This window comes from Salvelinus sp. IW2-2015, linkage group LG9, assembly GCF_002910315.2.
Source record: "Salvelinus sp. IW2-2015 linkage group LG9, ASM291031v2, whole genome shotgun sequence".
NCBI classification, from domain to species: Eukaryota; Metazoa; Chordata; class Actinopteri; order Salmoniformes; family Salmonidae; genus Salvelinus; species Salvelinus sp. IW2-2015.
In genome coordinates this window covers 15689760-15716815 of record NC_036849.1, presented here as the reverse complement: position 1 = coordinate 15716815, position 27056 = coordinate 15689760, and the positions used below count along the sequence as shown (strand labels likewise).

Sequence of the window (27056 nt, the reverse complement as noted above, 5' to 3'; positions counted from 1 at the left end):
ACATGCACATAGGTAATAGATTTAGACCTGCCTGCTCCAAAGAATAAGGCTTCTTCTGTAGAGCTTTGTATATACAGTTGAAGTCGGAAGTTTACATACACTTAGGTTGGAGTCATTAAAACTCGTTTTTCAACCACTCTACAAATTTCTTGTTAACAAACTATAGTTTTGGCAAGTCGGTTAGGACATCTATTTTGTGCATGTCACAAGTAATTTTCCCAACAATTGTTTACAGACAGATTATTTCACTTATAATTCATTGTATCACAATTCCAGTGGGTCAGAAGTTTACATACAGTAAGTTGACTGTGCCTTTAAACAGCTTGGAAAATTACAGAAAATGATGTCATGGTTTTAGAAGCTTCTGATAGGCTAATTGACGTAATTTGAGTCAATTGGAGGTGTATCTGTGGATGTATTTCAAGGTCTACCTTCAAACTCAGTGCCTCTATGCTTGACATCATGGGAAACTCAAAAGAAATCAGCCAAGACCTCAGAAAAATAATTGTGGACCTCCACAAGTCTGGTTCATCCTTAGGAGCAAATTCCAAACGCCTGAAGGTACCACGTTCATCTGTACAAACAATAGTACGCAAGTCTAAACACCATGGGACCACGCAGCCGTCATACCACTCGGGAAGGAGACGCACTTTGGTGCGAAAAGTGCAAATCAATCCCAGAACAACAGCAAGGGATCTTGTGAAGATGCTGGAGGAAACGGGTACATAAGTATCTAACCTGAAAGGCCGCGCAGCAAGGAAGAAGCCACTGCTCCAAAACCGCCATAAAAAAGCCAGATTACGGTTTGCAGCTACACATGGGGGCAAAGATCGTACTTTTTGGAGAAATGTCCTATGGTCTGATGAAACAAAAATAGAACTGTTTGGCCATAATGACCATCATTATGTTTGGAGGAAAAAGGGGGATGCTTGCAAGCTGAAGAACACCATCCCAACCATGAAGTACAGGGGTGGCAGCATCATGTTGTGGGGGTGCTTTGCTGCAGGTGGGACTGGTGCACTACACGAAATAGATGGCATCATGAGGAAGGGAAATTATGTGGATATATTGAAGCAACATCTCAAGACATCAGCCAGGAAGTTAAAGCTTGGTCGCAAATGTGTCTTCCAAATGGACATACTTCCAAAGTTGTGGCAAAATGGCTTAAGGACAACAAAGTCAAGGTATTGGAGTGGCCATCACAAAGCTCTGACCTCAATCCCATTAGAAAATGTGTAGGCAGAACTGAAAAGGCGTGTGCGAGCAAGGAGGCCTACAAACCTGACTCAGTTACACCAGCTCTGTCAGGAGGAATGGGCCAAAATTTACCCAACTTATTATGGGAAGCTTGTGGAAGGCTACCCAAAATGTTTGACCCAAGTTAAACAATTTAAAGCCAATGCTACCAAATAGAATTGAGTGTATGTAAACATCTGACCCACTGGGAATGTGACGAAAGAAATAAAAGCTGAAATAAATCATTCTCTCTACTCTTATTCTGACATCTCACATTCTTAAAATAAAGTGGTGTTCCTAACTGACCTAAAACAGGAAATTTTTACTAGGATTAAATCTCAGGAATTGTGAAACTGAGTTTAAATGTATTTGGCTAAAGTGTATGTGTGTGTGTTTGACACATTTGTGTGTCTGCTTCCTCAGATGTGAGAGCTGTGTGGACATGCTTGTGAGAGCTGTGTGGACATGCTGTTTGTGAGTGGCTCGAGGAACTGTGTGCAGTGTGGCACGCCCCCGAGGAAGAGTAACTTCCGCATGCAGCTCTTCAAAGACCCAGCCATCGACAAGGAGGTGGAGATCCGCAAGAAGGTGCTCAAGATGTGATTGAGGTGCACGGGGGAGAAGGGTGTGTCTCTGTGTGTTTGTGTGCAGCCCTCTCCTCCCTCTCCTTAAGCTTCCTTTGTCTTTGTCATTATGCTGTTTGTTTTGTAGACAATGGCCCCCCAGGGGTTGCTCAAATGGGAAGGCTCTTTCCCTGCCATACATCTGCCTCAGCCCCTCCCGTTATGTCCATCCCTCATCTTTGTTTCTTTAGCCCTGCTATTTCAATGTAATGTGTGCAAACAAGTATTAGGCCTGATACTTACAGTATATATATATATTTTTCTCTTCTCCTTCACAGTTAGAACGAGAGACTTTGACTTCTCCAGCCTGAGAGAATACAATGACTATTTGGAGCAAGTGGAGGAGATCGGTGAGAGCAGGCTGTGGACTCGGGAGATGGAGAGATAGAGGGGGGGTCTTAGTGCATTGATCTGTCTCTGCCCTTGGCTCTGGATGTTGAAGTTTTACAGGTGTCAGTGCCAGCCAGGGTCAGAGACCCACCAGTCTCTCTCTGCCAATTCTCAGAGATCTCTGTTAGATGCTGTTTGCACTGTGACTATGGGTTAACCTATGGTTTCCTATGCTTACATTGTCAGAAACATGGTTTATTACTTTTAGAGAAAAACACTACTGGTCAAAAGTTTTAGAACACCTACTGACTCAAGGGTTTTTCTTTAAAAAAAATATGATATAGCCACACTTTGTCTTGATGACAGCTTTGCACATTCTTGGCTTTCTCTCAACCAGCTTCATGAGGTAGTCACCTGGAATGCATTTCAATTAACAGGTGTGCCTTCTTAAAAGTTAATTTGTGGAATTTCTTTCCTCAATGCGTTTGAGCCAATCAGTTGTTGTGACAAGGTAGGGGAGTGCACAGAAGATAGCCCTATTTGGTAAAATACCAAGTCCATTTTATGCCAAGAACAGCGCAAATAAGCAAAGAGAAACGACAGTCCATTATTACTTAAAGACATGAAGGCCAGTCAATACGGAACATTTCAAGAACTTTGAAAGTTTCTTCAAGTGCAGTCGCAAAAGCCATCAAGCGCTATGATGAAACTGGCTCTCATGAGGACTGCCACAGGAATGGAAGCCCCAGAGTTACCTCTGCTGCAGAGGATAAGTTCATTAGAGTTAGCAGCCTCAGAAATTGCAGCCCAAATAAATGCTTCACAGAGTTAAAGTAACAGACACATCTCAACATCAACTGTTCAGAGGAAACTGTGTGAATCAGACCTTTATGGTCGAATTGCAAAGAAACCACTACTGAAGGACACCAATAAGAAGAGACTTGCTTGGTCAAAAAAACATGAGCAATGGATATTAGACTGGTGGAAATCTGTCCTTTGGTCTGATGAGTCCAAATTGTATATTTTGGGTTCCAACCGCTGTGTCTTTTGTGAGACGCAGAGTAGGTGAAGGGATGATATCCGCATGTGTGGTTCCCACCATGAAGCATGGAGGAGGAGGTGTGATGGTGTGGCGGTGCTTTGCTGGTGACACCGTCAGTGATTTATTTGGAATTCAAGGCATACTTAACCAGCATGGCTACCACAGCATTCTGCAGCGATACGCCATCCCATCCATCCCATCTGGTTTGGGCTTAGTGGGACCATCATTTGTTTTTCAACAGGACAATGACCCAACACACACCTCCAGGCTGTGTAAGGGCTATTTTACCAAGAAGGAGAGTGATGGAGTGCTGCATCAGATGACCTGGCCTCCACAATCACCCGACCTCAACCAAACTAAGATGGTTTGGGATGAGTCGGACTGCAGAGTGAAGGAAAAACAGCCAACAAGTGCTCAGCATATGTAGGAACTCCTTCAAGACTGTTGGAAAAGCATTCCAGGTGAAGCTGGTTGAGAGAATGCCAAAAGTGTGCAAATCTGTCATCAAGGCAAAGGGTGGCTATTTGAAGAATCTCAAATATAAAATATATTTTGATTTGTTCAACATTTTTTTTTTTGGTAACTACATGATTCCATATGTGTTATTTCATCGTTTTGATGTCTTCAATATTATTCTACAATGTAGAAAATAGTAAAAATAAAGAAAAACCCTTGAATGAGTAGGTGTTCTAAAACTTTTGACCAGTAGTGTACACTGGCAAGCCCTTGAATTGAAACATTCAACCTTAATTCATTGTTTTACATGTATAAATATTAATAGTCTGGTGCTTTGCAACGTCATACTTTAGGTTGTGCCGAATCCGATTTCCAGTATCTGCCCTAGATCAATTGAAGGGAAGTCTGTGCTAGTGTCTTGGAGGGCTGCCCTGCACTCTGCTCCAGTCTATAACCTGACCAACAACCTTGAGGTGGAGGGCACCAAACACATCATGGAGGCGTACCAGAGAGAGAATAGAGACATCATCCAGAAGAACAAGGCCAAGCTGGTGGGTACCTGTAACCCCGCACTGACTCGCTCTGCCTTGCCTGATGAAACTCATCGCTTATGCATTATTCTGTTGTACTACATGATCTCGCTCCCTCTCACACCCTCTGTCTCCTCCTGCAATACTGACTACTAGGATATTGATTATTCCCTCTCTCTCCATCAGATGCGAGAGCAGGAGGCGCTGCTGTCGTTGGAGGAGCTGTTGTTGGAGGACATGCTGTTGGAGGAGCTGCTGTTGTTGGAGGAGCAGGGGAACGAGTATCGCAGGCTGGAGGATTTCCAGGAGGAACAGAGACAGCTACAGGCCAAGAGGAAGAGCAAGCAGGCTCTACTAGATAAACTGGTGAGACACCTAGACATGTACACAGACACACACCGCATACAGTCGCACTAATAAACACACATTGCCACATAGGCCAACGGGAACAAATTGTAAGTTTTATAGAACAATCAGGTGACACACGTACAGGAAGAACAAGCAGGATATATAAGATGAGGAAATTACATGTAACTAGGCTCATTAAGAGCTTATCACTACTCTTCTGCAGTGGGGCTGCTGAAGCTTTGCTGTCCCCTCAGCATTGTTAGCGTTCTGTGCCTCCTGGCAAGTATCCTGGCTCCTTTGTGTTTAGCTACAGGCTTTAGAAGTGATTGTCCCTGTAAACCAGCCTGGTAAAGAGCTATCACAGATAGCAGGTTGAACTGTTTGTTTGTTTAAACACTGGGCCTCTGTTGTTTGTTGGGAGATGAGCAGTAAGAACCCAGGGACACGCTCCTGTGCTTTGGCATTTACAGTAGAAATCTCTGAGGCCTCACACACACACACACACACACACACACACACACACACACACACACACACACACACACACACACACACACACAGTGAGATATGCACTACTTGACCAAAAGTATATGGACACCTGCTCGTCAAACATCTCATTCCAAAAACAATGGGCATTAATATGGAGTTGCCTCCCCCTTTGCTACAATGACAGCCTCCACTCTTCTGGGAAGGCAATACACTAGATGTTGGAACATTGCTGCAGGGACTTGCTTCCATTCAGCCACAAGAGCATTAGTGAGGATGGGCACTGATTTTGGGGAGTTAGGCCTGGCTAGCAGTTTGCGAGTCATCCCACTGGTGTTCTATAGGGTTGAGGTCAGGGCTTTGTGCAGGCCAGTCAAGTTCCTCCACACCGATCTTGACAAACCGTTTCTGTATGGACCTTGAATTGTGAACAGGGGCATTGTCATGTTGAAACAGGAAAGGGCATTCCCCAACTGTTGCCATAAAGTTGGAAGCACAGAATCGTCTACAATGTCATTGTATGTTGTAGGTTTAAGATTTCCCTTCACTGGAACTAAGGGACCTAGCCCGAACCATGAAAAACAACCCCAGACCATTATTCCTCCTCCACCACCAAACTTTACAGTTGGCACTATGCATTCGGCGAGGTAGCGTTCTCCTGTCATCCGCCAAACCCAGGTTCGTTCGTTGGACTGCCAGATGGTGAAGCGTGGTTCATCACTCCAGGGAATGCGTTTCCACTGCTCCAGAGTCCAATGGCGGCGAGTTTACACCACTCCTGCAGACGCTTGGCATTGGGCATGGTGATTTTAGGCTTGTGTGCAGCTGCTCGCCATGAAAATCCATTTCATGAAGCTTCCGACGAATTGTTATTGTTCTGACGTTGCTGGAACTCGGTAGTGAGTGTTGCAACCGAGGACAGATGATTTTTACGCACTACGCGCTTCATTACTAAGAGTTCCCATTCTGTGAGCTTGTGTGGCCTACCACTTCGCAGCTGAGCTGTTGTTGCTCCTAGACTTTTCCACTTCACAATACCAGCACTTACAGTTGACCAGGGCAGCTCTAGCAGGGCAACTAACTTGTTGGAAAGGTGGCATCCTATGACGGTGTCACGTTAAGTCACTGAGCTCTTCAGTAAGGCCATTCTACTGCAATTTTTTGTCAATCTTGCATGGCTGTGTGCTCGATTTTAAACACCTGTAAGCAATGGATGTGGCTGAATTAGCCAAATACACTAATTTGAAGTGGTGTCCACATACCTTTGTATATGTAGTGTATCAATAATCAAATAGACAGATATAGTGTTTGCAATGTATCCTGATAAGGGGCCATCAGCAGATCACCTCCAGCTGTTCATTATTCTGCTCCACACCTTCCTTTCTGCCTGGTGATGAAAACACTCCCAGCTCTGTGCCCACCGCCCGTCCACCCCGACAACAACGTCCTGCTCCCTCCATGGATGGCATGCCTGGGCTTGTGTTTTCAGACCTCGAAGCTTGGCAACACTCCACCGGAGAAATTGCAATGTTCAACCTTCGCTTAATGGAGGTGAAGACATCGCAGTGTACTTGAAAATACGTCATACCACCAGGGTTTTAACATTGCTTGCATCAATAATCTGATGACTAGCCTTGAACTGCCTTGGTTTGTTAGTTGTGCAGTTATAGGGAGGAGCGTCTGATTTGATATTTTGAACTCTGAGGTTCCCAAGTTGCACATCTCATTTACATGTACCAGTCTTCGAAGCACCTCCCATCTTTTAGTTGGCGTAAATCCGTTTTTTGCTTTATCAGGATTCAGTGGTTGTTGAACATGCGCTCACACGTACACACATGAAAATATGATCACTCACCTCATACCTGTATTTGGATGTTTCCCTTCAAGAACGCTCTCATGTCCCCACCACCATCCTGCTGGCCCAACACAAGGACCGGGCTGCCCAGCTGGAGACCCAGATTGAGAAGCAGAAACAGGTGGTCAAAACCACCATCTTCTCCACCGGCATCCCTATGGTGAGTGCCACATACAAGCACACTGACTGTCCTGACTGTGCAGGCCGGCTTAAGCTTACCACATAGTTGGCATGCAAACAACATCCAAACAGGCTAGCTCACACAGACATGCTAGTGAATGTCCAGCATGCACCCTGGGTCGGCCTAGTCTAGCTTAACGTTAAAGCGCGATGAGCTCATATGAATAGTCTGCCTACGTGACTTCACTCAATGGTAACTAACGTATGGTTATCTTCCTTACACAGAGCCCAATGCAGTTTATCTTAATGGGTGCACACACTATGCTGTTTAAGTCCATGCTAATTCATTGTTAGCATATTACAGTGGTGGTCAGTTTAGATTAGCTTCACGCTAATGGTTGGGGAGCCCTTGAAGGAGGATGTTGCTGCAGTGTATTGTGTCCTTATCAAGGGTCTCTGCCTGGTGTGGGAACAAGCCCTCAACTCCTCTGTAATGTCATCACTTTCCTACCTGCAGCCCTCAGAGACAGAATGAGGGCTCTGGCTCTGCGTTTTGTCGAGCTGTCAGCTATGTGTTATTCAGGGTGTCTGTTAAGGCCTTCTTCCACTTGGCAACTGCTCTGTTTTCCTCCGCAGTTGTTTATTTAAATTTTACGGTGATGAGATAAAGCGATGCCATCACCCTCCTTCTCCTCCAGCCCCTATGCGAGGCATAGCGGTCTTCCCAGGGTGCAACGTTGCGTGCGGGAAATCTCTGCTCAGTGCTCACCTAGTCTCATCTCCATGACAGTGGAGAAGTCTTTCTCCAGACACACTCATATTCCTATACATTACATTGGGGAATTTGCATGCAGAGTCTAGAAACCTTTTATTCCAGTGTATTTGATAGCCATTTAAACCCAAAGACATGACCATTGCCCATTTTTCATCCACCATTGGGGGGAAAAAGAGCTGCTCCAGTATGGCTGGCTTCACATGGAGGAGGATGTGGTTCTCTCTAACTGACTGAATATGCAGCATGAAGTCGAACTTGCTGATGGAGAAAGGGTTGTAGGTTGCTCTTGGCTCTGACTCTGGCTGTTTTTCCTCACTTTTCCCCCTCTTTCCCTTTTTCTTCTCCTCCCTCTGGCTCGGGGTGGGGTAGAGCGGTTGCCAGGCTTGTCTGGAAACCGCAAGGCTTCAGTTGGGCTTCGGTGTGGTTTTTCTTTCCCCTCACCTCAGTCCAGAAGACTAACTTCTGTTTGACTTGGTGGCGTTTCAAGGTGGCGCGGTTGATTCCTGCAGAACACCGGCTTATTTAGAACCGTTTATTTAAAACATGTTTTTTTTTTTTTTAAATGTTCGTTTGTGGTGTCCTGTTGAGGTACGATTGAAACGAGAGAAGATGGAGTCGTGTTGCTGTCATTTCAGAGAGCAACATTTTCAGAGAGCGGGAGAGAAACATTTATTCTCAGATCGAAAAATGATCTTTCCATTTATCAATAATAGGCTGTGTGAAGGGTTGTATCAAGGGTGCTTCTCTCTCCTCTTAACCATCATGTCCTGGACATGGAAGTAGACTGAGAGAAAGATGGAGATAATGAAGGAGGTGAAAGCTGAAACGACTTCAGCGCCTCCACGGTCATGTCTTGTCTCCTCTGGGGGTTTGGAAGCAGGGGGTTTGGCCCCACAGAAGACTCCGCAGGCAGGTAGGCCAAGGTATTTGCATTTATTAAGGATCCCCATTATCTGTTGCCAAGGCAGCAGCAACTCTTCCTGGGGTCCAGCAACATTAAGACAGTTACAGTGGGGAGAACAAGTATTTGATACACTGCCGATTTTGAAGGTTTTCCTACTTACAAAGCATGTAGAGGTCTGTAATTTTTATCATAGGTACACTTCAACTGTGAGAGACGGAATCTAAAACAAAAATCCCGAAAATCACATTGTATGATTTTTAAGTAATTAATTGGCATTTTATTGCATGACATAAATATTTGATACATCAGAAAAGCAGAACTTAATATTTGGTACAGAATCGTTTGTTTGCAATTACAGAGATCATACGTTTCCTGTAGTTCTTGACCAGGTTTGCACACTGCGCAGGGATTTTGGCCCACTCCTCCATACAGACCTTCTCCAGATCCTTCAGGTTTCGGGGCTGTCGCTGGGCAATACGGACTTTCAGCTCCTCCAAAGATTTTCTATTGGGTTCAGGTCGGAGACTGGCTAGGCCACTCCAGGACCTTGAGATACTTCTTACGGAGCCACTCCTTAGTTGCCCTGGCTGTGTGTTTCGGGTCGTTGTCATGCTGGAAGACCCAGCCACGACCCATCATCAATGCTCTTACTGAGGGAAGGAGGTTGTTGGCTAAGATCTCGCAATACATGGCCCCATCCATCCTCCCCTCATACGGTGCAGTCGTCCTGTCCCCTTTGCAAAAAGCATCCCCAAAGAATGATGTTTCCACCTCCATGCTTCATGGTTGGGATGGTGTTCTTGGGGTTGTACTCATCCTTCTTCTTCCTCCAAACACGGCGAGTGGAGTTTAGACCAAAAAGCTCTATTTTTGAATCATCAGACCACATGACCTTCTCCCATTCCTCCTCTGGATCATCCAGATGGTCATTGGCAAACTTCAGACGGGCCTGGACATGCGCCTGCTTGAGCAGGGGGACCTTGTTGTGCGCTGCAGGATTTTAATCCATGACGGCGTAGTGTGTTACTAATGGTTTTCTTTGAGACTGTGGTCCCAGCCTCTTCAGGTCATTGACCAGGTCCTGCCGTGTAGTTCTGGGCTGATCCCTCACCTTCCTCATGATCATTGATGCCCACGAGGTGAGATCTTGCCATGGAGCCCCAGACCGAGGGGTGATTCACCATCATCTTGAACTTCTTCTATTTTCTAATAATTGCGCCAACAGTTGTTGCCTTCTCACCAAGCTGCTTGCCTATTGTCCTGTAGCCCATCCAGCCTTGTGCAGGTCTACAATTTTATCCCTGATGTCCTTACACAGCTCTCTGGTCTTGGCCATTGTGGAGAGGTTGGAGTCTGTTTGATTGAGTGTGTGGACAGGTGTCTTTTATACAGGTAACGAGTTCAAACAAGGTGAGTTAATACAGTAATGAGTGGAGAACAGGAGGGCTTCTTAAAGAAAAACTAACAGGTCTGTGAGAGCCGGAATTCTTACTGGTTGGTAGGTGATCAAATACTTATGTCATGCAATAAAATGCAAATGAATTACTTAAAAATCATACAATGTGATTTTCTGGATTTTTGTTTTAGATTCCGTCTCTCACAGTTGAAGTGTACCTATGATAAAAATACAGACCCTCTACATGCTTTGTAAGTAGGAAAACCTGCAAAATCGGCAGTGTATCAAATACTTGTTCTCCCCACTGTATATACAATTAACAATATTACATGAAATTACATTTTATATCACTGTTCCCTCAGGTCACTACTCTACTACCACATATCTACAATACAGAATCCATGTGTACGTGTGTGTGTCTCTTCATACTCCCTGCTGTTTCATAATGTTATTTAAATCAGATTTTACTGCTTGCATCAGTTACCTGATGTGAAATAGAGTTCCATGTAGTCATGGCTGTATGTAGTACTGTGATATGGCTACTATATTGTGATCACTACATCGAATTGATCTGGATACGGCTTTCAAGCAAATTTCAGCAACATTAGTCAAGATGTGATCAATACAGGTTTACGATTTTGTTCCTGTGCTGTTTGTAACTACACTGGTAGGTTGACTGGTTACAGTTTGAAACTTTTTCTTGAGTGGGCAGCTTGATGAAAGCCAGTCAATATTTAAATCACTCAGATAATATACCTTTCTGTTGATATCACATACGTTAGCAAGCATTTCATACATGTTATCCAGATACTGACTGTTAGCACTTCGTCTATAGCAGCTTCCCACCAGAATGGGCTTTAGGTGAGGCAGATGAACCTGTAGCTATATTACTTCAACAGTATTTAAGGTGATCTGTCAGCGGGGGATGACATCTATATGTTTTGGGCTGAGGAACGTGAACAGCCTGAAGCCTGTGAGGATGCCACCTCCTGGTGCTTTGTCTTTATTTAAACCATGGCGAGCTAACGCAGTGTGTGTACTTCTGTCATGGTGTTTACGGTCTGAGCTATTCTGCTCCCCTGTGATTTAGCAGCAGTGGAGCGGGAGCCTCCAACCTGCATGCCCTGATAATCCTGGAGGTGTGTGTAAGATGGAGAGTGAGTCCCATCAGTAACATTTTTTTTTTCTTTTTTTCTCCACCCTTTTTTTCTCCACCCTTTTTCTCCCCAATTTCGTGGTATCCAATTGGTAGTAGTTACAGTCTTGTCTCATCGCTGCAACTCCCGTACGGACTCGGGAGAGGCGAAGGTCGAGAGCCATGCGTCCCCCGAAACACAACCCAACCAAGCCTCACTGCTTCTTGACACAATGCCCATCCAATGTGTCGGAGGAAACACCGTACACCTGGCGACCGTGTCAGCGTGCACTGCCCGTGTCAGCGTGCACTGCCCGTGTCAGCGTGCACTAGTGCGCGATGTTAAAAGGATATCCCTGCCGGCCAAACCCTCCCTAACCCGGACGACGCTGGGCCAATTGTGCGCCGCCCCATGGGCCTCCCGGTGGCAGCCGGCTGCGACAGAGCCTGGACTCAAACCCAGAATCTCTAGTGGCACAGCTAGCACTGCGATGCAGTGCCTTAGACCACTGCTCCACCCGGGAGGCCCCGAATCCCATCAGTTTCAATAGGATGTCGATGTCTGCACCAACGCAGAAGTCAAATTAGCATAATACAAAAATCCCCATAGAATCTCCCTTTTTTTTTTTTTTTTACATGGGCTGCGTCTCAATCCACTGATGTCGCCCTTCTGCATCTGCGATGAAAGGTGGCAGAGTAAGAGCGGTTAATCTGTTTTCTCATAGAAACGTCTGTAGCATCCAAACGGTTTGGCCTACAACCTATTGACCACTCTATGGAAAGATGACTCTCGCGAACACAATGGTGTTCTCCATTTTGGTCTACGACCCCCACAAGTGTCATAGGCTGTACCAACTTCAGACGAGTCCCATCTGCCAACTTCTGTCTATAGCGTCTGAACAGTTTGCGCAAGGAATGCACAATATATCGGTAAGCATATCAGAATAGGCCGATATTAGCTAAAAATGCCAACATCGGCATCGCCCAATGTATAGTTTAACGCCGATGATCAAAACCGATGTCAAAGCTGACGTGCATGCCTATATAACGTATGTAGATGACGTAATGACGCCACGAAAAATACAGCGCTACACAGAACAAAAGCAGAAACATACTAAGGGAACACTTCCAACAACTAAACAAGTTCAAGTCGAGCAGTCATATGAAAGAGAGGGAATTTCAGCGAGACAACTGAAAGGCAAAATCCATTAACACCAAGATAATGGTATTCATTGCCCTTGACCACCAACCGTTCTCTGTCGTGGATGATGTTGGCTTTCGCCGACTGGTCGAGCACCACGTGCCCCGGTACACACTACCAAGTAGGCAATATTTTTCAGATGTTGCCCTACCGGAGTTACAGTATTGTTATAATGCACATCTATGAGCTACTTGTTATGTGCGTGACTGCTATTAGCTTCACGACTGACATTTGGACCAGCGATGTCAGCCCCATGAGCATGCTGAGTCTGACAGCACAGTGGGTCGACGAGGATTTAGACCTGAAGAAAGCCGTATTGCATGCTTAAGAATGTGCTGGTTCTCATACCGCTGCTGCCATTTCAATGGCATTTGAGAACATGTTTTGAAACATGAACACACTCCTAGGGCCATTCAAACAACTGACTGGAGAAATAAGCTAATCAACTGTGCCTGCAGCAGACGTGATACCCTCTGTCATGGCATTGAAAGGCCTGCTCAACAAAACTGCCGACACAGACCGTGGGGTTAACTTGCAAAAGTAGTCTACTAGAGGCTGTGAACAAGCGATTCGGTGGCATTCTCTCTGAGCCTCTTTACTGTGTCGCCACCATGCTAGATGCTAGGTACAAGGACCGCTACTTCAATGCAGACAAGAAACAGGGTTTACGTGAAATGTTAGACACAGCTGGACAAGATGGAAACGGACATGGTGACCGTGCGCAGCGAGGAAGAGAGGCCACGGACAGACAGCTGAAACTTCACTGCTTGACATGTCTGAGGAAATCCTGGTTGAGACTGAACAAATTAACAACGAAACACCACAGCAAGTAAGTGAAAGAAATAGGTTTTGATTATGTTTTACTGCTATTGGGGACATACGTAAATGCAAACAATAACTTTTGTGTGTGTTTAAACTATTTAACTGTACTAGAAGGCTTAAAAAGACGGCAAAATGTTTAATATTGGGTAGAAGTTTTTTTTGGCAAGGAAAATATCGGTATCGGCCAAAAATGTCATATCGGTGCATCCCTAGTTTGCACTACACACTAATGACCCCTCTATGGAAAAGTGAGTCTCATGAACTCGTACATGTTGGTTGTTTTGCTCTAGGATGCCCACAAGCCTCATAAGACTAGTCTGAAGGTAGCCAGGTACCCGTTTAAAAAAATGAGTGTATATATGGAGATAATTTTGTGCCTAAAATAAGGGTTTAAAATAAAAAAAGATACATTTGTTTCCTGATCTTTCTTCTCTCAAATATAGGACAGACACTTCAGAACGAACTTCCTTTTTGATAATTATTTTTCTATCTTTTTAACCATGTATGAAGCTGTTATTCAATGCGTTTCTAATACAGTGGTTCCCAAACTTTTTATACTCCCGTACCCCTTCAAACATTCAACCTCCAGCTGCGTACCCCCTCTAGCACCACGGTCAGCAAACTCTCAAATTCGTTTTTTTTTGCCTCCATTGTCAGCCTGCCACACACACACACACACACACACACACACACACTATACGATACATTTATTAAACATAAGAATGAGTGAGTTTTTGTCACAACCTGGCTCGTGAGAAGTGACAAAGAGCTCTTATAGGACCAGGGCACAAATAATAGTATAATAATAATCAATAATTTTGCTCTTTATTTAGCCATCTTACATATAAAACCTTATTTGTTCATCACAAATTGTGAATAACTCACCACAGGTTAATGTGAAGGGTGTGCTTGAAAGGATGCACATACAGTTGAAGTCGGAAGTTTACATACACTTAGGTTGGAGTCATTTAAACTCTTTTTTTCAACCACTCCACAAATTTCTTGTTAACAAACTATAGTTTTAACAAGTCGGTTAGGACATCTACTTTGTGCATGACACAAGTCATTTTTCCAACAATTGTTTACAGATAGATTATTTCACTTATAATTCACTGTATCACAATTCCAGTGGGTCAGAAGTACACCAAGTTGACTGTGGCTTTAAACAGCTTGGAAAATTCCAGAAAATGATGTCATGGCTTTAGAAGCTTCTGATTGGCTTCTGGCTAATTGACATCATTTGAGTCAATTGGAGGTGTACCTGTTTATGTATTTCAAGGCCCACCTTCAAACTCAGTGCCTCTTTGCTTGACATCATGGGAAAATCAAAAGAAATCAGCCAAGACCTCAGGAAAACAAAGTGTAGACCTCCACAAGTCTGGTTCATCCTTGGGATAAATTTCCAAACACCTGAAGGTACCACGTTCACCTGTACAAACAATAGTACGCAAGTATAAACACCATGGGACCACGCAGCCGTCATACCGCACAGGAAGGAGACACGTTCTGTCTCCTAGAGATGAATGTACTTTAGTGCGAAAAGTTCAAATCAATCCCAGAACAACAGCAAAGAACCTTGTGAAGATGCTGGGGGAAACAGGTACAAAAGTATCTATACCCACAGTAAAACAAGTCCAAATCGACATAACCTGAAAGGCCGCTCAGCAAGGAAGAAGCCACTGCTCCAAAACCGTCATAAAAAAAGCCAGACTATGGTTTGCAACTGCACATGGGGACAATGTAAGAATGCTGTTCGACTACAGCTCAGCATTTAACACCGTAGTACCCTCCAAACTCGTTATTAAGCTCAAGACCCTGGGTCTCGACCCCGCCCTGTGCAACTGGGTCCTGGACTTTCTGACTGAATGCCCCCAGGTGGTGAGGGTAGGAAACAACATCTCCTCACCGCTGATCCTCAGCACTGGGGCCCCACAAGGGTGCGTTCTCAGCCCTCTCCTGTACTCCCTGTTCAACCATGACTGCGTGGCCATGCACGCCTCCAACTCAATCATCAAGTTTGAAGACGACACTACAGTGGTAGGCTTGATTACCAACAACAACGAGACGGCCTACAGGGAGGAGGTGAGGGGCCTCGGAGTGGGGTGTCAGGAAAATAACCTCACACAACGTCAACAAAACAAAGGAGATCGTGGACTTCAGGAAACAGCAGAGGGAGCACCCACCATCCACATCGACGGGACAGTAGTAGAGAAGGTGGAAAGTTTTAAGTTCCTTGGCGTACACATCACAGACAAACTGAAATGGTCCACCCACACAGACATCGTGGTGAAGGCGCGACAGCGCCTCTTCAACCTCAGGAGGCTGAAGAAATTCAGCTTGTCACCAAAAACACTCACAAACTTTTACAGTTGCACAATCGAGAGCATCCTGTCGGGCTGTACGGCAACTGCTCCGCCCACAACCGTAAGGCTCTCCAGAGGGTAGTGAGGTCTGCACAGCGCATCACCGGGGGCAAACTACCTGCCCTCCAGGAAACCTACACCACCCGATGTCACAGGAAGGCCATAAAGATCATCAAGGACAACAACCACCCAAGCCACTGCCTGTTCATCTGCTATCATCCAGAAGGCGAGGTCAGTACAGGTGCATCAAAGCGGGGACCGAGAGAGAAGCTGTTTTTCACTATCTCAAGGCCATCAGACTGTTAAACAGCCATCACTAACATTGAGTGGCTGCTGCCAACATACTGACTCAAATCTCTAGCTACTTTAATAATTAAAATTGGATGTAATAAATGTATCACTAATCACTTTAAACAATGCCACTTTATATAATGTTTACATACCCTACATTACTCTTGCCTATGCCGTTCGGCCATCCATATGTTTATATGTACACATTCTTATTCATTCCTTTACGCTTGTGTGTAAAAGGTAGTTGTTGTGAAATTGTTAGATTACTTGTTAGATATTACTGCATGGTCGGAACTAGAAGCACAAGAATTTCGCTACACTCGCATTTATTTGAGATCTAACCTTTCGGAGATATGTCCTCTGCTCTGATGAAACTAAAATAGAACTGTTTGGCCATAATGACGATCGTTATGTTTGGAGGAAAAAGGACAATGACCCCAAGCATACTTCCAAAGTTGTGGCAAAATGGCTTAAGGACAACAAAGTCAAGGTATTGGAGTGGCCATCCCAAAGCCCTGACCTCAATCCTATAGAAAATTTGTGGGCAGAACTGAAAAAGTGTGTGCGAGCAAGGAGGCCTACAACCCTGGCTCAGTTACACCAGCTCTATCAGGAGGAATGGGCCAAAATTTACCCAACTTATTGTGGGAAGCTAGTGGAAGACTACCCGAAACATTTGACCCAAGTTAAACAATTTAAAGGCAATGCTACCAAATACGAATTGAGTGTATGTAAACTTCTGACCCACTGAGAATGTGATGAAAGAAATTAAAGCTGACATAAATCATTCTCTCTACTATTATTCTGACATTTCACATTCTTAAATTATAGTGGTGATCCTAACTGACCAAAGAAGGGGCATTTTTACGAGGATTAAATGTCAGGAATTGTGAAAAACTGAGTTTAAATGTATTTGGCTAAGGTGTATGTAAACTTCCGACTTCAACTGTAACTGTAACGGCTGTCGTAGTCGTTCTCCTCCTCAGACGAGGAGGAGCATGGATCGGACCAAGATGCGGATTGGTAAGTATTCATATTTTAATGGGAAAACAACAAACACTACAAAATACAACAACCAACAAACGTGACTAACCTGAAACAGTCCTGTGTGGCCCAAACACTGACACAGGAACAAACACCCACAAAACACAGGTGAAACCCAGGCTGCCTAAGTATGATTCTCAATCAGGGACAACGATTGACAGCTGTCTCTGAGAATCATACCAGGCCGAACACAAAATCCCAACATAGAAAATCAAACCTAGACCAACCCACCCAACTCACGCCCTGACCAACTAAAACAAATACAAAACAAAGGAAAACAGGTCAGGAACGTGACAGTAACTCTGCAATGTTGGGTTGTATTGGAGAGAGTCTCAGTCTTAAATCATTTTTCACACAGTCTGTGCCTGTATTTAGTTTTCATGCTAGTGAGGGCCGAGAATCCACTCTCACATAAGTATGTGGTTGCAAAGGGCATCATGGTCTTAACAGCGTGATTTGCCAAGGCAGGATACTCTGAGCGCAGCCCAATCCAGAAATCTGGCAGTGGCTTCTGATTAAATTCAATTTTCACAGAACAGTTTGTTGCAATGTCGATGAGGCTCTCTTGTTCAGATATCGGTACGTGAACTGGAGGCAGGGCATGAAAGAGATAACGAATCCAGTTGTTTGTGTCGTCCGTTTCGGGAAAGTACCTGCGTAAATGCGCACCCAGCTCACTAAGGTGCTTTGCTATATCACATTTGACATTGTCCGTAAGCTTGAGTTCATTTGCACACAAAAAATCATACAGTGATGGAAAGACCTGTGTGTTGTCCTTGTTAATGCAGACAGAGAAGATCTCCAACTTCTTAATCAGCCTCAATTTTGTCCCGCACATTAATTATAGTTGTGGAGAGTCCCTGTAATCCTAGGTTCATATCATTCAGGCGAGAAAAAACATCACCCAGATAGGCCAGTCGTGTGACAAACTCATCATCATGCAAGCGGTCAGACAAGTGAAAATCAGTAAAGTGGTCAGTAAAGAAAACTTTAAGCTCGTCTCTCAATTAAAAATGTTTAGTCAATACTTTGCCCCTTGATAACCAGCGCACTTCTGTATGTTGTAAAAGTGTTACATGGTCGCTGCCCTTATCATTGTATAATGCAGAAAATACATGAGAGTTCAGGGGCCTTGCTTTAACAAAGTTAACCATTTTCACTATAGTGCCCAGATCATCTTTCAAGCTGTCAGGCATTCCCTTGGCAGGAAGAGCCTCTCGGTGGATGCTGCAGTGTACCAAGTGGCGTTGGGAGAAACTGCTTGCACGCGTGTCACCACGCCACTATTTCTGCCTGTCATGGCTTTTGCGCCATCAGTACAGACACCAACATATCTTGACCACCAAAGTCCATTTGATGTCACAAAGCTGTCCAGCGCTTTTAAAAATATCTTCTCCTGTTGTCCTGGTTTCCAGTTTGCAGAAGAGGATGTCTTCCTTAATTGACCCCCCATTAACGTAACAGACATATACCAGGATCTGTACCAAGCAGGGCATGTCTGTTGACTCATCCAGCTGTAACGCATATAATTCACTGTCTTGTATGCGAAGCAGTAATTGTTTCAAAACATCTCCTGCCATGTCACTGATGCATGGTGACACAGGTGCAGGTGTAGTACTGCTGGTAGTAGCAATACTACCAGTAGAGCTGGTATGTGTCTCTATGGACACGGGCCTTACTTTTTAAAAACCATTTATACATTTTTGAGCAAACGCAATGAGCAGCAGCTACATACGGACTGTTAGTGGAATTCCTGCGAGAGAGTCACGGTTAATATGATTAGATGTTAATTATTTGACTAGGCTACCTGTATTTGACATTGTGTTGTTATTTTGCTGAATACTAGATGGTTTAATTTTATTTTTGGTAGTGAAACGAGGCTACTCAGGCAAGGGGAAAAAAACATCACCCAAATGTATAGCCCTGTTGGAAAATCTAAATGGACTGTTTGAAAATGTGAATCACATTGGCGTACCCCAGTTTGGGAATAGCTGGGCTAATAGCAGTAAGACCAAATTCAATGTTTCACCAAATACTTTTTAATATTTTTTTTTGATACCTTAAGGGATCCTAAAAAATTATGATTATTAGAAGGCTAAGGGGTGGTTAGAGAACATACTCACCCTGGGTCCAGGTGTGACTGGGCTTCTGGGGGATGGGTCTGGTCTTGTCCCAGGAATGGCCCAGAATCAGTCTGGGTAATCCCTCACTTTGTAGCACTCCACTGAACAAAGAGACTCTCTCCCAGCCTGCCTTGATATTTCTCAAACTCACATATCCATGTATGTTGCACACACACACATTGCCCAGCCGTGGCAAACATCCTTTGAAGACCAAAGTGAAGCGTGTTCTCTTTTTAAAGTAGACAAACACTCAAATCAAAAGGAATTGGATGTGGGGGGAGGTAACCCTTCCATGCTGAAACTAGCTATTGGTGACGTCTCTCTCCCTCTGTGTGTTAGACTACATCACAACATTATATCATAGCCACGTTTGTTTGCAAAACTGAACATTGGTTGAGTTGAATGACTTTAGAATTCAATTATCAATTATCCTCTGGTTCATGGAAGTAGATGTCTGAGGTGCTGTACCTTTTTTTAGTCTGGTGTGTTTGTGGCAGCTGGGACAACCCCCCCCCCCCCCCAATCGGCCATGTCTGCTTGCGGTTGACCGTTAGAGAATCCTCCACCTTGGTCCAGCTTTCAGCGCCATCTTAAATAAAACGTCCCATCGCCACAGGGGTGAGACATGGCCCGCAGAGCAGCTGACATACCTGATGAGGCTGACGTGCTCCTAATGAGAGCGCAAGAGAGGGGGGGGAGCGAGACACACACACAACACAACACAAAACCAAACCCAAATACACACACACACTCTCTCACTCACTCTCAGGCAAATGAGGGTGGAAAGTTTATCCCTAAACACAGATGTGTACCTTGCTAAAATACCCAGGGTCCTCTTTGGCTTGACTCCACTCTACTCGGGGAATGGAATCCAAAGGCCTTAGTGTGCATGTACACACAACACACACACACACACACACACACACACACACACACCATTCGGTGCATGTTTGCGCAGGCTTGTTTTCCTTGGTAGTATGCTGTCCTCTACAATGACCTCTGTTAGGTAGTCAGGCTCCTCACTGCAGGCCAAGCTGTGTCTGGCAGACTGGCTGGACCTGTTCTTACTGGGGATGTTTCTAGGCTACAGATACACCACACAGCTACTTTCCCCCAACACTTTATTTTTCTTTCATTTAGTTTTTCTCCTCATTTTTCCTCCTCTTGCTGCTTCACTGAACATTGTTCCCAGGTGTGTTCTGGGTTTTTACAGTTCTGATTATATATAGTTGGTTGGCATGCATGATGCATGTATGTTTCCATTTATGCCTCACCAAAGATGATTGACGTTTTAATTTTGACTGGGATGTGTACATTCAGAGCTCAAAGGCCGTCCTGTCTTATGTGAAGAGGGCTCGACCTTCACCTTTGCCCTTTGGCTCTAATATTCCAGTGTTGGCACGTAGACTCATGGCTGCGGCAGGAGGTTGTGGGCTTGGGGGACTCTGGGGGGGGGGGGGGTAAAGGAGAGTTCCTGTCCCACCAGTCCATGATTGGCACCAGCATCTGTGGGCATTCATTCACACTTGTGCCCCTGGTTTGGCCCTGTTTTGGTTGGCCCTAGCACCCCACGCGCATGCCAGCCCAGCCCAGGGGAAAAAGGAGTTGTCAGCATTAAGGGCTTTGCGAGGGGACAGCTGCTGCCTGCAGGCCGGTTATATTTAACCCTGCGAGGGAAGGGGAGGAACGGGTGTTTACACTTGCTACTTGTGGGCCAGAGGGGGGCACAAAGCTCTTTATCTACACCCGGGTAGGGGTGGCAGTGAGGGGGTAGGAGGATCGCACAGTGGAGGATTTGACCCTCTCACTCGCTCAGGTGGTCCTAACTCTGGTCATTAGAATCCCTAATACAATTCCACACAGTGGCTGTCTTCCTCCCGCCGCCTCGCTCTGTTTTGATTGTAGCAATTATCACTGGACCATTAGTGAAGGGAGCCCCCTGAGGCTCTGCCTGGGTTACATGGAGCTCAGCTGAAGTTACCCATGAACAAGGTGTGTGTGTGTGTGTGTGTGTGTGTACTGGGGGTGTTTTGAGTGGAGGTGCTGATGAAGGGGTTTATCTCCAGTGACTTTGGGACGTCCTGCAGAGTCCGAGGGAGAGCCAGCAGAGTGTGTGTCTGGTAGTGATACGGTTCCCTGGGGGTAGAGTGTGTGTGTGATCAGATCTCGTGCCCAGCTGTAAATTAGGCTTGGCCTTGAACACTGACTAAGTATCTCCTATGTTTGAGTGTGTTCTGCTTTTCTACAACCATATGCTGGCTAGTTATTTCTAGATCCTGAGAGGTGAATAAACCTGATGTTTAAGAACGGCGGCAGGTAGGCTAGTGGTTAGTGTTGGACTAGTAATCGAAAGGTTGCAAGATCAAATCCCAGAGCTGACAAGGTAAAAATCTGTCGTTCTGCCCCTGATTTTTAAGGCAGTTTAACCCACTGTTCCTAGGCTGTGATTGAAAATAAAAATTTGTTCTTAACTGACTTGCCTAGTTAAATAAAGGTACAAATAAAGGTGTGTATATATATATATATATATATATATATATATATATATATATATATGTGTGTGTGTAAGCCTGACGTGGACTGTACCGGAGTAGGGTGAACTGGAAGGGAGTAGTGCTGTATGCTATGATTTCCTCAAGTTCACTTCCCCTGCGATTTTATTAAGATTGATGTTCCCAAGAGTTTTACTTTAGTGTCACAGGGGACTTTTTGGGTAATCTTAAACACAGACACATTTACACACACTCACAAATATACACACTTTTTYCCCTTGTTGTAAGATGGGCCTCTTTTTAATGTTGAAAGCAGATGTTTGTGTTGGCCCTGTGGTAGTGCTGCTGTAGAGACCTGTAGTGCGCCGCTGGGGTCCTCTCTCTCTCTGCTCGCTTGCTCGGCCTCTCTCTCTCGCGCCCTCGGTCTCCCGCGCCCTCGGCCTCTCTCTCTCGCGCCCTCGGTCTCCCGCGCCCTCGCTCTCGCTTGGCCTGTCTCTCTCGCGCCCTCGGCCTGTCTCTCTCGCGCCCTCGGTCTGTCTCTCTCGCACGCGCCCTCGGCCTCTCTCTCGCGCGCGCCCTCGGCCTCTCTCTCTCTCGCGCGCGCCCTCGGCCTCTCTCTCTCGCTCGCGCCCTCGGCCTCTCTCTCGCTCGCGCCCTCGGCCTCTCTCTCGCTCGCGCCCTCGGCCTCTCTCTCTCGCGCGCGCCCTCGGCCTCTCTCTCTCGCGCGCGCCCTCGGCCTCTCTCTCTCGCGCGCGCCCTCGGCCTCTCTCTCGCGCGCGCGCCCTCGGCCTCTCTCTCGCTCGCGCCCTCGGCCTCTCGCTCGCGCCCTCGGCCTCTCTCTCGCTCTCGGCCTCTCTCTCTCTCGCGCCCTCGGCCTCTCTCTCTCGCGCGCCCTCGGCCTCTCGCGCGCGCGCGCCCTCGGCCTCTCTCTCTCGCGCGCGCCCTCGGGCCTCTCTCTCTCCGAGGGTCCGAGAGAGCGAGAGAGAGTGTCCGAGAGAGAGAGAGGGGCCGAGAGAGAGAGAGAGAGGGGAGAGGAGCAGAGGGGCGAGAGAAGAGAGAGGAGGGGGCCGAGAGAGAGAGGAGGCCGAGAGAGGAAGAGAGGGGCCGAGAGAGCGAGAGAGGGGCTGAGAGAGCGAGAGAGGGGCCGAGAGAGCGAGAGAGGGGCCGAGGGTGCGAAAGAGGGTCCTAGAGAGGCCGAGAGAGAGAGCGAGAGAGAGAGGCCGAGAGAGAGAGGCCGAGAGAGAGAGAGAGCGAGAAGAGAGCGAGAGAGAGCGAGAGAGAGCGGCCGAGAGAGAGAGAGCGGCCGAGAGAGAGAGAGCGGCGAGAGAGAGAGAGCGGCCGAGAGAGAGAGCGGCCGAGAGAGAGAGCGGCCGAGAGAGAGAGCGGCCGAGAGAAGAGAGCGGCCGAGAGAGAGAGCGAGAGAGCGGCCGAGAGAGAGCGAGAGAGCGGCCGAGAGAGAGCGAGAAAGCGGCCGAGAGAGAGCAGAGAAGCGGCCGAGAGAGAGCGAGAGAGCGGCCGAGAGAGAGCGAGAGAGCGCACAGAGAGAGAGAGAGAGAGAGAGAGCGGCCGAGAGAGAGCGAGAGAGCGGCCGAGAGAGAGCGAGAGAGCGGCCGAGAGAGAGGGGCGAGAACGAGAACGAGAGAGAGGCGAGAGAACGAGGCCGAGGGCGCAAGAAGAGCGGCCGAGGGCGCGCGCGAGAGAGAAGGCCAAGGGCGCGCGAGAGAGAGAGAGAAAGGCCGAGGGCGCGCGAGAGAGAGAGAGAGAGAGGCCGAGGGCGCGCGAGAGAGAGGAGGCCGAGGGCGCGCGAGAGAGAGAGAGCCCGAGGGCGCGCGACAGAGAGAGAGAGGCGAGGGCGCGCGACAGAGAGAGAGAGGCCGAGGGCGCGAGAGAGAGAGAGAGGCCGAGGGCGCGCGAGAGAGAGAGCGGCCGACAGAGAGCGAGAGCCGGCCGACAGAGAGAGAGAGAGCGGCCGACAGAGAGAGAGAGAGCGGCCGACAGAGAGAGAGAGAGCGGCCGATCAGAGAGAGAGAGAGCGGCCGAGCGGAGAGAGGCGAGAGAGAGAGCGGCAAGAGAGAGAGAAGCGGCAGAGAGAGAGAAGAGAGGCCGAGGGCGCGCGAGAGAGAGACAGGCCGAGGGCGGCGCGAGAGAGAGAGCGGCCGAGGGCGAGAGAGAGAGCGGCCGAGAAGAGAGAGAGCGGCCGAGAGAGAGAGAGAGCGCGGCCGAGAGAGAGAGAGAGCGCGGCGACAGAGAGAGAGAGCGCGGCGACAGAGAGAGAGAGCGGCGGCCGACAGAGGAGAGAGAGCGCGGCCGACCGAAGAGAGAGAGCGCGGCGACAGAGAGAGAGAGCGCGGCCGACAGAGAGAGAGAGCGCTGGCCGACAGAGAGAGAGAGCGCGGCCGACAGAGAGAGAGAGGCGGCGACAGAGAGAGGAGAGCGCGGCGCAGGAGCGACGGGCGACAGGGAGCGAGCGCGGCCGACAGGGAGCGAGCGCGGCCGACAGGGAGCGAGCGCGGCCGAGGAGCGAGAGAGAGAGAGAGACGCGGCCGAAGGGAGAGAGAGAGCGGCCGAGAGAGAGAGAGAGGCGGCGACAGAGAGAGAGAGGGCCGACAGAGAGAGAGGAGGGGCGACAGAGAGAGAGAGGGGCCGACAGAGAGAGAGAGGGGCCGACAGAGAGAGGGGCCGACAGAGAGAGGGGCCGACAGAGAAGGGGCCGACAGAGAGAGGGGCCGACGGAGAGAGGGGCCGACGGGAGAGAGGGCCGACGGAGAGAGGGGCCGAGGGAGAGAGGGGCCGACAGAGAGAGAGGGGCCGACAGAGAGAGAGGGGCCGACAGAGAGAAGAGGGGCGACAGAGAGAGAGGGCCGACAGAGAGAGAGGGGCCGACAGAGAGAGAGGGGCCGACAGAGAGAGAGAGGGCGACAGAAGGAGAGAGCGAGTGAGGGCGAGAGAACGAGGCCGAGGGCGCAAGAGAGCGGCCGAGAGAGAGAGGCGGCGAGAGAGCGAGCGAGAGAGCCGAGAGAGAGCGAGAGGGAGGCCGAGAGCGAGAGAGAGGCCGAGGGCGCGCGAGAGAGAGAGAGGCCCGAGAGAGCGGCGAGAGAGGCCGAGGGCGCGCGAGAAGAGAGAGCCGAGGGCGCGCGAGAGAGAGAGAGGCCGAGGGCGCGCGAGAGAGAGAGAGGCCGAGGGCGCGCGAGAGAGAGAGAGGCCGAGGGCGCGCGAGAGAGAGAGGCCGAGGGCGCGCGAGAGAGAGAGAGGCGAGGGCGTGCGAGAGAGGCCGAGGCGCGCGAGAGAAGAGAGAGCGGCCGAGGGCGCGCGAGAGAGAGAGCGGCCGACAGAGAGAGAGAGAGGCCGAGAGAGCGAGAGGGGCCGAGGGTGTGAGAGGGGTCCTAGAGAGGCCGAGAGAGACAGCGGCCGAGAGAGAGACGGCCGAGAGAGAGAGCGGCCGAGAGAGAGCGCGGCAGAGAGAGAGCGCGGCCGAGAGGAGAGCGAGAGAGCGGCCGAGAGAGAGCGAGAGAGCGGCCGAAAGAGAGCGAGAGAGCGGCCGAGAGAGAGCAGAGAGGCCGACAGAGAGAGAGAGCGATAGAGGGCGAGAGAACGAGGCGAGGGCGCAAGAGAGCGGCCAGGAGAGAGAGCGGCCCGAGAGAGAGCGAGAGAGGCCGAGAGAGAGCGGGGCGAGAGAGAGAGCGAGAGGGAGAGCGAGAGCGAGAGCGAGAGAGAGAGGCCCGAGGGCGCGCGAGAGAGAGAGGCCGAGGGCGCGCGAGAGAGAGAGGCCGAGGGCCGCGCCAGAGAGAGAGAGAGGCCGCGCGAGAGAGAGAGGGCCGAGGGCGCGCGAGAGAGCGGCCGAGAGAGAGCGGCCCGAGAGAGCGGCCGAGAGAGAGCGAGAGAGCGGCCGAGAGAGAGCGAGAGAGCGGCCGAGAAAGAGCGAGAGAGGGCCGACAGAGAGAGAGAGCGAGAGAGGGCGAGAGAACGAGGCCGAGGGCGCAAGAGAAGCGGCCGAGAGAGAGAAGCGGCCGAGAGACAGCGAGAGAGAGCGGGGCGAGAGAGAGAGCGAGAGGAGAGCGAGGCCGAGAGAGCGCGCGAGAGAGAGAGAGGCCGAGGGCGCGCGAGAGAGAGAGAGGCCGAGGGGCGCGCGAGAGAGAGAGAGGCCGAGGGCGCACGCGCGAGAGAGAGAGGCCGAGGGCGCGCGAGAGAGAGAGCGCCGACAGAGAGAGAGAGGCCGAGAGAGCGAGAGGGGCCGAGGGTGCGAGAGAGGGTCCTAGAGAGGCCGAGAGAGAGAGCGGCCGAGAGAGAGAGCGGCCGAGAGAGAGAGCGACCGAGAGAGAGAGCGACCGAGAGAGAGAGCGGCCGAGAGAGAGCGAGAGAGCGGCCGAGAGAGAGCGAGAGAGCGCCGAGAGAGCGAGAGAGCGGCCGGAGAGAGCGAGAGAGCGGCCGAGAGAGAGGGCGAGAGAACGAGGGCGAGAGCGAGGGCGAGAGAACGAGGCCGAGGGCGCAAGAGAGCGGCCGACAGAGAGAGAGGCCGAGGGCGCGAGAGAGAGAGGCCGGGGCGCGCGAGAGAGAGAGAGGCCGAGGGCGCGCGAGAGAGAGAGAGAGGGCCGAGGGCGCGCGAGAGAGAGAGGCCGAGGGCGCGCGAGAGAGAGAGAGGCCGAGGCGGCGAGAGAGAGAGAGGCCGAGGCGCGCGAGAAGAGAGAGGCCGAGGGCGCGCGAGAGAGAGAGAGGCCGAGGGCGCGCGAGAGAAGAGAGAGGCCGAGGGCGCGCGAGAGAGAGAGAGGCCGAGGGCGCGCGAGAGAGAGAACAGGCCGAGGGCGGCGCGAGAGAGAGAGAGGCCGAGGGCGGCGAGAGAGAGACAGGCCGAGGGCGCGCGAGAGAGAGACAGGCCGAGGGCGCGCGAGAGAGAGAGAGGCCGAGGGCCGCCGAGAGAGAGACAGGCCGAGGGCGCGCGAGAGAGAGACAGGCCGAGGGCGCGCGAGAGAGAGAGAGGCCGAGGGCGCGCGAGAGAGAGACAGGCCGAGGGCGCGCGAGAGAGAGACAGGCCGAGGGCGCGCGAGAGAGAGAGAGGCCGAGGCGCGCGAGAGAGAGACAGGCCGAGGACGCGCGAGAGAGAGACAGGCCGAGGACGCGCGAGAGAGAGACAGGCCGAGGGCGCGTCGAGAGAGGAGAGAGGCCGAGGGCGCGCGAGAGAGAGAGAGGCCGAGGGCGCGCGAGAGAGAGAGCGGGCCGAGCGAGAGAGAGCGGCCGAGCGAGGAGAGCGGCAGAGAAGAGAGAGAGGCCGAGGGCGCGCGAGAGAGAGAGCGGCCGAGAGAGAGAGAGCGCCGAAGAGAGAGAGCGGCGACGAGAGAAGAGCGGCCGACAGAGAGAGAGCGGCCGACAGAGAGAAGAGCGCGGCCGACAGAGAGAGAGAGAAGAGAGCGCGGCCGACAGAGAGAGAGAGCGCGGCCGACAGAGAGAGAGAGCGCGGCCGACAGAGAGAGAGAGCGGCGCGACAGAGAG

General features: G+C 49.5%; 1 protein-coding gene across 5 annotated transcripts in view; it reads left to right on the top strand.

Moving 5' to 3' along the window:
* Positions 1-27056, top strand: part of LOC111968663 (CDK-activating kinase assembly factor MAT1-like) — a 71465-nt gene that overhangs the window by 8709 nt on the left and 35700 nt on the right. Inside the window, exons 2-6 of one of the 5 annotated variants that reach the window (XM_023994433.2) lie at positions 1660-1844; positions 2138-2209; positions 4041-4238; positions 4404-4583; positions 6939-7066. In XM_023994433.2, coding sequence (XP_023850201.1) covers positions 2180-2209; positions 4041-4238; positions 4404-4583; positions 6939-7066 — 536 coding nt within the window. In that variant the 5' untranslated portion in view covers positions 1660-1844; positions 2138-2179. Of the gene's footprint in view, positions 1-1659; positions 1862-2137; positions 2210-4040; positions 4239-4403; positions 4584-6938; positions 7067-27056 lie in introns of those variants that run through there. The other 4 variants (XM_023994434.2, XM_023994432.2, XM_070445151.1 and 1 more) reach the window with 4 other exon arrangements.